We start from the raw sequence: 12,508 nt of genomic DNA on the forward strand, positions 1-12,508 counted from the left end.
AAATAAAAAGGTAATTTAAAAAAATCTCAGTCAGCAGCTGGGTGGCACAGGTCTGTCACCCCAGTACTTGGGAGATGGAAACAAGAGGCTCAGGAGTTCAAAGTCATCCTCAGATACTTAATGAGCTCAAGGCCAAGGCAAGCCACGTGAAACTCTGTCTCAAAAAAGTATAATCAAGCCAGGCAGCGGTGGCACACACCTTTAATCCCAGCACTTGGGAGGCAGAGCCAGGCGGATCTCTGTGAGTTGGAGGCCAGCCTGGTCTACAGAGTGAAATCGAGGACAGGAACCTAAACTACACAGAGAAACCCTGTCTCAAAAAGCAAAACAAAAAGCATAATCAAATCAAATAACCTGAGTTGGTAAAGCTGTGTACGGAGGCTAACACCGGCAATCCCAGCATTAAGGATGGGTCATGAGTTTGAGTGTAGCCTAGGTAAGATGGTAAATTCATGTGGAGGGTCAAGGTTGACTGTGGGTGATTTTCAAAACTGGACTCCACCTTGTTTTTGATATAGAGGCAGTCTCTCACTTGAACTCAGAGCTCACAGATTCATCCAGCCAACTTTCTCCAAGGATCCCCAGTCTCTGCCCCCTGAATGCAGGACTCACATTCATGTAGATGCTGTGAGCCAAGTGTTTTACCCATTGAGATATCTCCCCAGCTCCAGTTGGACTTTTTAAAACATGTAGTACAGGCTGAGGCCTGCATGGTACCTATACATCAGGGCCTCAGCTCTGCTGTGTCTGGAAACCCTAAAGCCAACAGATACATATGTATGTACATACATATATACAAACATACATACATGCAAACATGATCAAAATAACCTAGCCTGCTAGAGATGAGAACCAAGGTCTCAACCACCAGTCCCATGACACCAACTTTGGTCATCTGGCTACCAGCCAAGCTCTCAACTGACCAGAGATCATGGGGCAGCCCAGCTTGCCCAGACCAAAGAACCACTCAATCTTCTCATGGACCAAGACAAATAAAGTAGATGTTGTCTTCAGTCACTAAGTTCTGGGGATAGACAGCAAAATGACTGACATGTGACAGTCATGTCTCTTCTAATACCTGGTGTCATTGTCTAAAATGAAGGATCTGGGTGGATTCTACATTTACAACTGTTTATAAGAGAATTAGAAATTTAAAACACCAGGTACTAAAAAATTCTTTCAAAATAATTTTTTTAATTAAGGAAAGTAGTCTTTTAGAGACATATAATGAAAAATGTCTGTGATAATTATATGATACAAAGTCTAGGATTTGCTTCAAGATAGTCTAGACCAGAAGTAGCGAAAGATTCGGATAGGAAGGCAACAAGATTGGCTGTCAACTAATGAGTTTTCGTTGTTTAGTTTGGTTGGTCGGTTTTCTGAAATGGGCTCTTGCTGTGTAGCTCTGCCAGGGCTAGAACTCACTAGGTAGCCCAGGCTAGCCTTCAGCTCCCAGCACCCCTCCTAGTGCTGGGATGGCACGTGCATATCACCAAGCCCAGCTTCAGTCAGGAGACACTCTCAAGCTGAGTGGCATGTGTGGGCTTGTTATCCTAGCCTCTCTTAAATTTTCTTTCCTTTTTTAAAGATGTATTTTATTGGTGTGTCTGTGTGAGTGTGTGTCTATGTATTTGTATGGGTGCTCCTACCACCGCAAACACCAAGGGCAGAGGCGGGCTCCTGGTGGCCTCCTGTATCACCCTCCACTGAATTTTTCCTTTGCAGGCAGGGTCTCTGTCTCTCTACCTGTGGGTTGTGTTTCTTGGGCTAGGCTGGAAACCAGCAAGTCCCAGCAATACTGTCTCTGTCTCCCTTGGGTTATCGGCATGGGTGTGTGGCAGGCCCAGCCTGTTATGTGGGTGCTGGAACTGGACCCCCAGTCCTAATGATGGTGCAGCAAGGACTCTTAACTGCTGAGCCATCTCTCCAGCCCTGTTCAAAGATTTTCTATAATATAGGTTAAAAAAAAAAAAAAGTCAAACCAAACTGAGATGTGAAAATCAAGATAACAAAACCTTGGAATTCTAAATCCAAGAATAATGTGAGGCTTAATCTGTAGGGTATGGTGGCTTATACTTATTACTCTAACATCTAGGAGGCTGAGGCAGGAGGATTTTGAATTCCAGGCCAACCTGGGTTACATAATGAGATTCTTGTCTCACACACTCTCCCCACAAATGCAACTAATTTTTATCTTTATTGTATTTGTATGGGTGTTTTGCCTGCATGTATGTCTGTGTACCACTTGCATGCCTGGTGCCTGTGGAAGCCAGAAAGAGGGCATCAGATCCCCTGGAACTGGAGTGACAGATGGCGTGAGCAACCACATGGGTGCTGGGAACCAAACCCAGGTCCTCTGGAACTGGTGGTCTTAGGGTCTCTTAAGTGCTGTGCCATCTCTCCATTCCCAGGATGACTCACTTTTGATGAACATACTCTGATGTTAAAATGAACCCACTAGTTAAATACATGGACCTCAGCGCTGGGGGCTTCATGTAGAACAACAGGAAAGTGAACAAACACAGCCAGACCTTCTCCTAGTCAGCAGTATTTGCCTTCGGTTTCACGTTTTACACTTGACCTTTCTTCACATGACAGGGACTGTTAAAAACTACAAGTCGATACAGATCAACCTTTTTTGTAGTGCTAGTCAACAAACCCCACCATGGATTCTTCATCACTGAGGTGCACACTTTGTCCTGAATTACCAAGTATTTTGTTTTGTTTTAGACAAGATCTCATATAGCACAGGCTGGACTTGAACTCAGTATGTAGCTGAGGATGACCTCCAACTACTGATCTTCAGGTCTTCAGGTCCGCCTCCCGAGTGCTGGGACTACAGGCATGCACAACCACTCCGGGCTCAGGCCTTGCTGCAGACAAGACCCCAGGGCTTCATGCGTATAAGGCAACCACTCTAGCTATGGAACCATATGCAGATCCCACTCTATTTTTCTTTCTCTCTTCTTTTTGGGGATAGGGTTTCTCTTTGTAGTCTCGGCTAGCCTGGAACTCATTATGTAGACCACGCTGGCCTCGAACTGACAGAAATCCAACTGCTTCCGCCACCTGAGTGCTAGGATTAAAGGCATGTGCCACCATGCCCAGCCCCATATTACCAACTTTTTTCTTTTCTTTTTTTTTTTTTTTTTTTCTGAGACAGGGTTTCTTTGTATAACAGCATTGGCTGTCCTGGAACTAGCTTTGTAGACCAGGCTGACCTCAAACTCACATAGGTCCACCTGCCTCTGCCTCCCAAGTGCTGGGATTAAAGGCGTGCGCCACCACCACCTGGCTTCGAATTACCAACTTTTAAGAGGACTTCATTGCTTCTGTGTTCCTATCATGTATCTTTATGGGGAGAAGGAAGGTCTTCCCTTAATGTAAGTGTGAATTCTAGACACGACTTCTCTCAACGCTCTTGTGAGGAACACACAATGATGATGCAGCTAGCTGAACAGCTAGTTTATATTGAAAATCTGTTTGAGACCCGTTTTTTCTTCGAATATTTAAAAAAAAAAAAAACAAAAAACTCCTGCAAAATCTAGTTCACAGTGCCCCCTTCTCCAGAGCACTGGATTCAAGGGCCTCATTCCTTTCTGAGGAAGAATCACAGCATGTATTTTAGGATACTGTCTGAGGTCATTCATTCTTGGAGGACCTGCCCAATTTCCCAAGTCATTCACACAAACCTTTGGTTTAACACGTCAACCACGGTTTCTTGTATGTCCATGGGAACAAAAGGCCTCCTTTCTCTTCCAACAACCCACACTGGACTCAGGTCACTGAGCCCATCTTACACCAGCATGTCAGTTAATTCTGATTGTGCCAAAGCACTTCCCAGACAGGAGTTTGGGGCTTAGCTGTTTCTTTTCCCAACAGTAAATTCCCTTATTTCAACAACAGAAGAAAACTTTTGCTGTGTGTGTGTGTGTGTGTGTGTGTGTGTGTGTTGGGGGGAGGGTAGCTCATGAGTGTGTGTATGTGAGCTTATGCATTTGGGGAGAGGTGTGCCCATGCATGTGTATGTATAGGAATACGTGTGTGTGTGTGTGTGTGTGTGTGTGTGTGTGTGTGTGTGTGAGAGAGAGAGAGAGAGAGAGAGAGAGAGAGAGAGAGAGAGAGAGAGAGAGAGAGAGAGAGAGATCAAGTATGTGTGTTTGTTGGGGTAGGGGGAGTTGAGCTCATGCATATGGGGAGGGATGTGCCCATGTGTGTATGTGTGTGTGTGCCTGTGTGTGTGTGTGTGTGCGCGCGCGCGCGCCGCACAGACCATCGTAGACATTGAGTATCTTCTTCTATCACCTTTACCTTATTTTGGGGACAGGGTCACTCCTGAACCTAGAGCTTGCTGTTCCGGTGAGGCGAGCTGGCAGCGAGCTCTCTGGATCAGCTTGTCCCCTCCTCCCATGCTGGGTGACAGATGTGCACCATTGCACCTGCTAGGTGCTGGGGATCCCAGTCCAGGTCCTCAGGTGTGTGCTACAAGCACTTCACTCACCGAGGCTTCTCCCCACCAAAGCTTTTCCTTTCTCTTTCTTTTCCCTTTTTTTTTTTTTGTTTGTTTTGAGGGGAATTCCAATGTTCAAATTAGTTTCATTTTCCAAAGCTCTTGAACCTTGTAAAAGTCTTTAAAAACTTGTCTCTCAAATCCTAACGTTTTTCCAACAACATTTACATAAAGTCCAAATTTTGTATCATAATTTTTTTTTTCAGGATCCGGAGTTAAATATCATGTGAAAGTGAGGCCTTAGAAAAAAATTTTTATTTGCCAGAGACTGGAGCCAACCGGCTGGGGAGCCAGCATTGCTCCTGGACATTTACTTACAGCTGTGGGGCAGGTCCAGCTGTGAGGGAAACCCACGTTCACTTAGGGGAAGAGAGATCAGTGGAGCGTTCAGTGAATGCCACTTAGGGAGGTTCAGGGCTGGGGAGAGGCTCCAGGATAAAGCACTTGCCACCCAAGCGTGAGGACTGGAGCTGGAATCCCCAGAGACCATGTTATCACCAGGTGGGCATGGTGGCCTGCCTGTAATTCCAGCCCTGGGAAGGGGACGGAGCAAGCTGGCTAGCTTGGTGAGCTCTGGTTCAGCTGAGAGACTCTGCCTCACGAATAAGGTGGAGAGCTATAACTACTACACCCAATGGTAACACTGAGTCTTGCACATATATTCATACAGTTGGACACATAAGTCACAAACACATACAGATGCTAATGTAAAAGGCATAAACAGGGGTGGTGAGTCATAGTTGTAATCCCAACACTTAAGAGGCTGAGGCAGGAGGATTCAAAGTTCAAGACCAGCTTGGGCTACATAATGAGACTCTCTCAAGAAAAGTTTTTTTTTTTTTAAAAGTTGACAACTTCTAACTTAGTTCCTTATAAAAGGGTAAGGCAGTGAGTGGGTCTAGACCCCCTAGCTCAACTGAACCTTTCATAGGGATTGTCTAAGACGATGAGAAAACACAGATATTTACATTATGATTAACAGTAGCAAAATTAGTTATGAAGCAGCAACAAAATAATTTTATGGTTGGGGGTCATCACAACATGAGGATCTGTGTCAAAGGGTCACACATTAGAAAGGTTGAGAACCAATGGAGGGTGAATGATGACCATTAGGTCTACTTTCATTTTCTTTGGTTTTTCAAGATAGTCTCACTATGTAGTCCCGACTGTCCTTGAACTTGCTCTGTAGTTCAGGCTGGCCTTGAATCCACAGAGATCTGCCTGCTTCTGCTGGGATTGGAGGCAGGGAGGCCCATTAGGTATACTTGACATCGGTTCAAGAGAATGGTACTTTTGTGTGGTATGTTGTATGTGGTCTGTGTATGTACTTGTATGGGTTCATGGGTGCATAGAAGCGCATGGTGTGTGTGTGTGTGTGTGTGTGTGTGTGTGTGTGTGTGTGTGTGTGTGTGTGTGTGTAGGTCAGAGGTCGACTTCATGGTCTTTTATCACTCTCCAACTTTTTTGTGACACGGTTTCTCACCAATCCTGAAGCTTACAGATTCAGCCAGGTTGGCTGGCGGGCCAATGAGCTTCAGGGATCTCTCTCTAGCCCTGATGTTACAGGTGCAAACTACCATGCCTGGCTTTTTACCTGAGTTTTGGGGGCCAAGCTCAAGTCCTCATACTTAAGGAGCAGGCAGAGTCACCTCCTCAGGCAGAGAATGGCTGTCTCCTATAATCTACTATGGCCTCTGGGCTGGCTATCGGATTTTATAAATGGATTTATGGGAACAGACAAGACCAAAAGGAGACTTCGTGGTTCTAAACCCCATACTGCTGTCTAGTGAGAAAGAGTCAGACCAGTCCTAATAGAACATTCTACAAAATCCCTGGCTGGCATTCCTCCAAACTGCCAGTATGGGCATAAACAAGAAAGGCTGGAGAACACGGGACGTCCACCAGCTATAGGAGCTCAAGGAGACACAATTAATGTAACGGAGGGTCCTGCATGGCCTCCAGAAGGACTTCACAGGGAACGGGAATCACCCGAGGCTTCCGTATATACTCTTTCTGTGCTGGCTCTGTGAGTCTCGCTCTAGATCAGACTGTAGTCAGCCTAACCAGGAACTCTGGTCAATCCTTCTGCCATAGCCTTCCTAGAGCAAGGATTAGTAGTTGTAAGCCAACACAAGCTCAGCTCGTTATTGGTTCCTTAGTAGTGACAAGTATACCAAATGAATGCCAGGTGTTCACTGGGGAAGCCGTTCCAGGGTGAAATGCTGGGAAACCTTACTACCCTCCCCCGCAACCACACTCCTTCACTCTGTATTCTAAAATAAGGTTTACTGGAGGGGGAAAAAAGTGAGTGGTGATGTGTTGGTTTTCTAAGTATCGATTTGATTACAACAGGCTGAAGAGCCATCCGTCCTGCTGTAACTGGATGAGAGTGGGGCCCAGAAGCCTTCGGAGATCCAGCACCCACAAGAGAAGCGGGGAGCAGGTACTCGTCTCTTTCTGCTTCACAACAGTGGAGACCTGGGGACTCCACGAAGGCCACCTCTCCCATCTTTAGTCAACCACTGTTTCCACAGAGGCGGAGTTGGAGAGATTCGGAGTAGAGCTCCGTGCCTTCAGCAGGGTGTGCAAACTTTTGCTTCCAAACGTGAAACTTCACCCCCCGCTTCACACTCAAAGTATCAAGAGTTAAAACAACAGCATGCTCTCAAATCGTTTATAAATGTTTATTAAATGTCAGTAATTTTTACAAAGCAAATATTAATAGTAAAGAGACAAATTTTGCAAAATATGTACAAAAGTAAAAAGCCTTAATGACTAGCAACTCGTTGAATAACCTGAAACCATTGCTCCCACTCTTCGACCTCCTGCAGAAATAATTTACTGCTAGCCTGGAACCAAAGCACTGGCCAAGGAAAAATTTACAACAGTATCAGATAATGTGCTTAGTTCCTGGAAAGTTATAAAAGGATGTATGTAAAAAAAAAAAAATCTAAGCCACAAATACTTATACAGGGTAATATAAACCATGTCTCGTTAGGGACAGTAGCTGTGAGGGCTGCACTGAGTGCTTCGGATAAGGCTTCTTGTGCCCTGTGAGCTCACACCTAATAGAGAAAAGCCATCTAGAATATTTTGCGATTCTGCTTTCAAGTAAGAAAGAGGTAAAGAGGGTACACAGTATAGTCTGCTTCAGTACTATACGCACCCAACAAGAACACATTGCCTCCTTCCTCCCTGTCACTCCTGGGACCATCAAACAGGCATGGCTACTGTCAAAATCACCGCTCATTTTAGCAGTGCTGTTTCTGTAAATCAGAATTACATACCAAGAAGGTGGTTTATTATAATCAGTGATTGTCAAGGATTGAAAATTTATGCTTCCTGGATTCAGGTACATTCAATCCATCTGGAAATTTCAACACTATTAGCATAGCAAAGGTCACAAAAGTCACTTTATAGCCCACAAAACACTGCCACATCCTAGTGCTTGAAAAGGCAAGTGGCAGTCTCTGCAGTGGGGAAGCTGAGCCATGAGGATCTCAAATGCCATCAGCCCAGGATACACAGGGAGGCCACATCTCAAAAACACACAACTCTACAAACAAACAAATGCAAAACAATGCTCTGTGCCATCCCTGGCACTCAAAATGGATGGTCAGACCAGAATGCTACATCCAGGGATGAACAGGTCCGTTCAAATGCTCATCTACATTCAGGCGGGTGGAAGAATGCTAGTGGACAAACACTGCTCTGATGAATCTAGCAAGCACCTGCCGGGGCAAAGCTAGCAGTATCTAGCTGATGGTATCTGAAAAGCCATCATCAGGTTTTAACACAGAATTCAGTCTCTAGTGTAAACTGATTAAGCCCTAACCTCGTACCATAAGAAAATAGGCATCATGTGCCTCGTGCTTTCTAGACTGAAAAGCCATCCCAGCTTTAAAGAAAAAAGAGCAGAAAGTAGAAAGTGCTTTCATTCCAGCAGCGTAACACAAAGATCACTTGGCTCACGGAATTTAATGTGCTGAAACCACAGGAAGGAGACGCACAACCAGAGGCCGATTCCAATGAAAGGACCTGCAAAACTTTACTCCCCTCTTTCAAAGGAAATCAAAGAAATGAAAAGGTAACAGAGAGGCTTTCTCTAGGTTTATTTGGGAATTTGTTACAAATATTTGACTGGGCTTTACAGGTAGGGTGCATGGGTTCATACAGGAAATTCAGATTAACACTGACACTTGGGTCTTCTCAAATGAGAAAAATAACATCGCTATAAATTGCAACTCGGAGTCACGTTTCAAATGGTTTGTTTGAGGTTTAGCCGAAATGTATCATTAAATAATGAAAGCACCAATTTGAGGGATTTCCAAATAGCTTGAGTTTCAGGATATAACCGCATAACTTGGGCATTTTATTCTTCATATAAATGAGGTATAACCGGATGTGAATATCAATGCTGAGAAATACATCCCATCAGCCCAAGCGTTCGGGCCTACACTGGAAGGAGGTTTAGAGGGCACATGCTTTTTGCTGCATCTATCAACACTTCTTCTGGTCACTTCTGGCACCAACGTGGATACTTTCTCTAATTCAAAGCCGCCACCAACCGAACAAGCATTTATTTCCCTGTAGAGCCTGGGCTTGAGAACTTCCCCGAGGCCCCTCAGGGGTGAAGGACCCACCAATGCGCTGCCACAGGCTCCTCTTCAGGACGCCCTGTCTGGTTTGGCTGCAGCTGCCCTCCGGCTATCAAGTACCCTTCCCAGACAGAAAAACTGAAATGGAGGCTTCAATTTAATACAGACAGCATTTGGCAGAAAGCAACATTTCAGGACATTAAAAAATATTTAAGTGGCAGAAACACACCTTGAAATAAGATCGTAAGAAACCATGGAACAAAGCCCTTTCCCCATTTAAAAAAAATTAAGTTCTAAATTTGTGGTGTTCTTTCATTTATAAGGCAACACTGTAAAATATAAAAAATTTCAAAGTCAACCAAGACACTTGTGTGATCATTTGTTGGTATGTAGCAAGGATGCAGGATTTCAGAACAGAGAAATTTGGAGTTAGGCACGGGTCATTCCACTCACCCCAAGACACACCAAGTTGGATGCCCCAGGGAACCTCAACTCCGGTTACACTCTAGGGACTGGGGAGCCAGGACAGGCAGGGTAGAGCACCTTTGCGATTCTGTGGGCTACATTTCACCCTCCTCTTCACACGACGATACTTCAATTCCCAAAAGGACATGACTTTCAGGATGTAGGTGTCAGATTCCTTCCAAACACGGACTAGAACTTTTTGGCTGAGTCTCACAGTTCTTTGAATTCTAAACAATCCTGTATAAACTGCAAGTAAGTAATCCACTGCTTCAGAATGTATCTAGACCGCATTTGGTTCTGAGATTCTGCATGCATCAGAAGGAGCTGCAGATGCCCAGAAGGATGCCGTGTCTAGGTGGGTGCTCTTGTCATTTCTTGGTAATAGTCACAATGGAGGAAGTCAGGGAAGGGATTCTGCTCCGTCAGGCAATGTTTCTGTTCCCACCACAGAGCTTAAGTGTAACTGGACATAAACTGCTCTCTGAAGGGAGGGACTGACTTCTACTTTCACTGTGGTTAGTTTTGGCCAATATACAAAAATGTTTGCTAAATGAACAAACACAGAGCAAACCAAGTGTTACTGTGCACATGTTCAAATGCTCATCAGCACTGGAGTTAAGTTAACCCCATACATTTAAACAACTTATGGACTAGATGTAGAACCATTCAAATATACATAAATTATGGTAACAACACCTGCACTGTGATACTGGACTACATGTCTTAAGCTCATGTATTACCAAAGGCAAGAAAACACTGGAATTTAGAAACACAAAGACAAGTCAGGTCTCTGAAGAACACACCCCTCTTGAGCACACTAAGAGGCTCAGCTCTCACACCTGCCAGCAAGGAATGAGGAAGACCACTGCCTGTGAGCCACAAAGCTGACCAACCTTTCGGAGCACGATTTCTTGCCTGAGAACAGTCACACAGTAAAATGACAGGCATCACAGTCCTCATGCATTCTCCATGGAAAGCAGGGGTGTGCTTAGGCTCTGCAAACTCACGGGCCAGCTGGAACATGACAAATGCTTTAGTACACCAGTCACTATGGGTATAGCTAATCACAAAGCTACTTTATGGGCATGGTTTAACCTAGCAGTGGTGTGTGTGTGTGTGTGTGTGTGTGTGTGTGTGTGTGTGTGTGTGTGTGTGTGTGTGTGTGTGTTTAAGGCAAACCTCCTAAGTACGGACCAAAAGAATGACTTATCCTTAGATACATTCTTTAGACATTCAACTGTCCCTCAATAAAGCTGTCATCTCACACACAACTACAGCACCAACACATACAAACTGTGTCTACAGGGACACTAAGCATGAACAGGATACTCAAAGGATGCCTTCTTGAATATTTCATAGGAAAATACTGCCCGCCAAGCTCTTGGTGACAAAAGAACCCCCTAAACGCTAGAGTTCAGAGTTGCTGAAATTAAGACAGGAGGGCAAAAGAAAGAAGACTCAACAGTGATTCCCTCCAGGAGGCGCGACACCAACAGAGACAGGACCAACAAGTCACACGTGGCACTCAGGAACAGCCATGTTGATTGCTGTTACCAAGGTGCTCGCCCTTTCAAGCTGTTGTTATGGCCAAAATGTTTCTAACGGGGCACACTAAGTTACTGATGCTTAAATATGGAAAAGGCAAACTGCACGCCACTGGGTATTTTAGATCAACACAGTACATGTACCATTTGTGAACACATCAGCATTAGGCCAAAATCCATACTGTAAACTTAAACACTAAGACATGATCTTCAGGAACTAAAGAAACTGAGAAGAAAACTATTATGTGTGTGTAAGCAATCACGAACACAGCAAGGCTAAGCCTCTGAAGACCTGCTGGTCCTTAGACTGAACTTTCTCCAACAGCCCTTTCAGAACAGGGGCTCACTGGCTAGGCATGACAGTGCTGTGTAAGGCACTCTCTGGGTCTCATCTTAGAGCTGAGCATTCCTAATCTCGTCCCTACAAGTAGCTAAGGATACTGCCTATTCTTGGCACTGCAGGGGAATTCAGCTTGCAAGCAGAAGAATTCAAAGCCTGAAATACACCTACTGTGAGGCTGGTCAGGAAATTACAACTGGACTTGAATGGAAGTCATGGTAAAACCGATCAAAGCCTGAATTCCAGCAGATATTGGCAATGTATTAATCAGCAGCTTTCAGCCACAAACTAAAGGCCACAGAAGGACTAAGATTTCCAAGAAGTTAGACACAGAATTGAGATTTCTCTAACTGCTGTTGTAAACTGCTATTTTAAAAAAGAAACAAAATCCAAGACAAACAGAAAACAATCAAAACCACAACAAGGTATTAAAATAGCAAGTCTTGTCATCACTGGAGCATGAGCTGCTTGAGGTTGTCGTGGAGGATTGTGTCCTTCACGTCGCGGAACACGAGGCGGATGTTCTCTGTGTTGATGGCGGTGGTGAAGTGGTGGTACAATGGCCTCTGCTGCTGGTCCCGGCGTTTGCCACGGAAGCATTCCACCAGAAACTTTTGGACGTCTCTTAAGCAGTGCGGGTCCCCTTCAAATTCTAGGAAGTAGTCTTTGATGCTCACAACTTGCACTTTCTCTTCAAGCAAGTCTGTCTTGTTTAAGAAGAGAATTATAGACACATTGCTGAAAACCCGGTTATTGACAATTGTTTCAAAAATGTTCAGAGATTCTGTAAGGCGATTGGTCAGGCGATCCTCCATAAGCACCTGGTCAAATTCACTTGAAGATACAAGGAAAAGTATTGATGTCACACTGTCAAAGCATTCAAACCAACGTTTCCGTTCTGATCTCTGGCCACCCACATCAACCATTTTGAAAGGAACATTTTTAATTTCAAAGTCGTACTCATGGATGCCTTTGGTGGGTCTCCTGGCAAGCAGAATATCTTGTTGTGATGGAATGTAATCCTGGAAGAGAAAAGGGTTTATACTTAGGA

At 44.6% G+C, this 12,508-nt stretch overlaps 1 protein-coding gene across 2 annotated transcripts in view; it reads right to left on the bottom strand.

Annotated features, from left to right (window-relative positions):
- Positions 1-12,508, bottom strand: part of Gna13 (G protein subunit alpha 13) — a 63,900-nt gene that overhangs the window by 15,708 nt on the left and 35,684 nt on the right. Inside the window, exon 4 of one of the 2 annotated variants that reach the window (XM_052756780.1) lies at positions 7,181-12,479. The exons of the other annotated variant lie outside the window; for it this stretch is intronic. Coding sequence (XP_052612740.1) covers positions 11,907-12,479 — 573 coding nt within the window. The 3' untranslated portion in view covers positions 7,181-11,906. Of the gene's footprint in view, positions 1-7,180; positions 12,480-12,508 lie in introns of those variants that run through there. 2 annotated transcript variants of the gene reach the window in all.

The sequence above is a fragment of the Peromyscus californicus genome, unplaced genomic scaffold (assembly GCF_007827085.1).
Source record: "Peromyscus californicus insignis strain IS unplaced genomic scaffold, ASM782708v3 Scaffold_3__1_contigs__length_106647218, whole genome shotgun sequence".
NCBI classification, from domain to species: domain Eukaryota; kingdom Metazoa; phylum Chordata; class Mammalia; order Rodentia; family Cricetidae; genus Peromyscus; species Peromyscus californicus.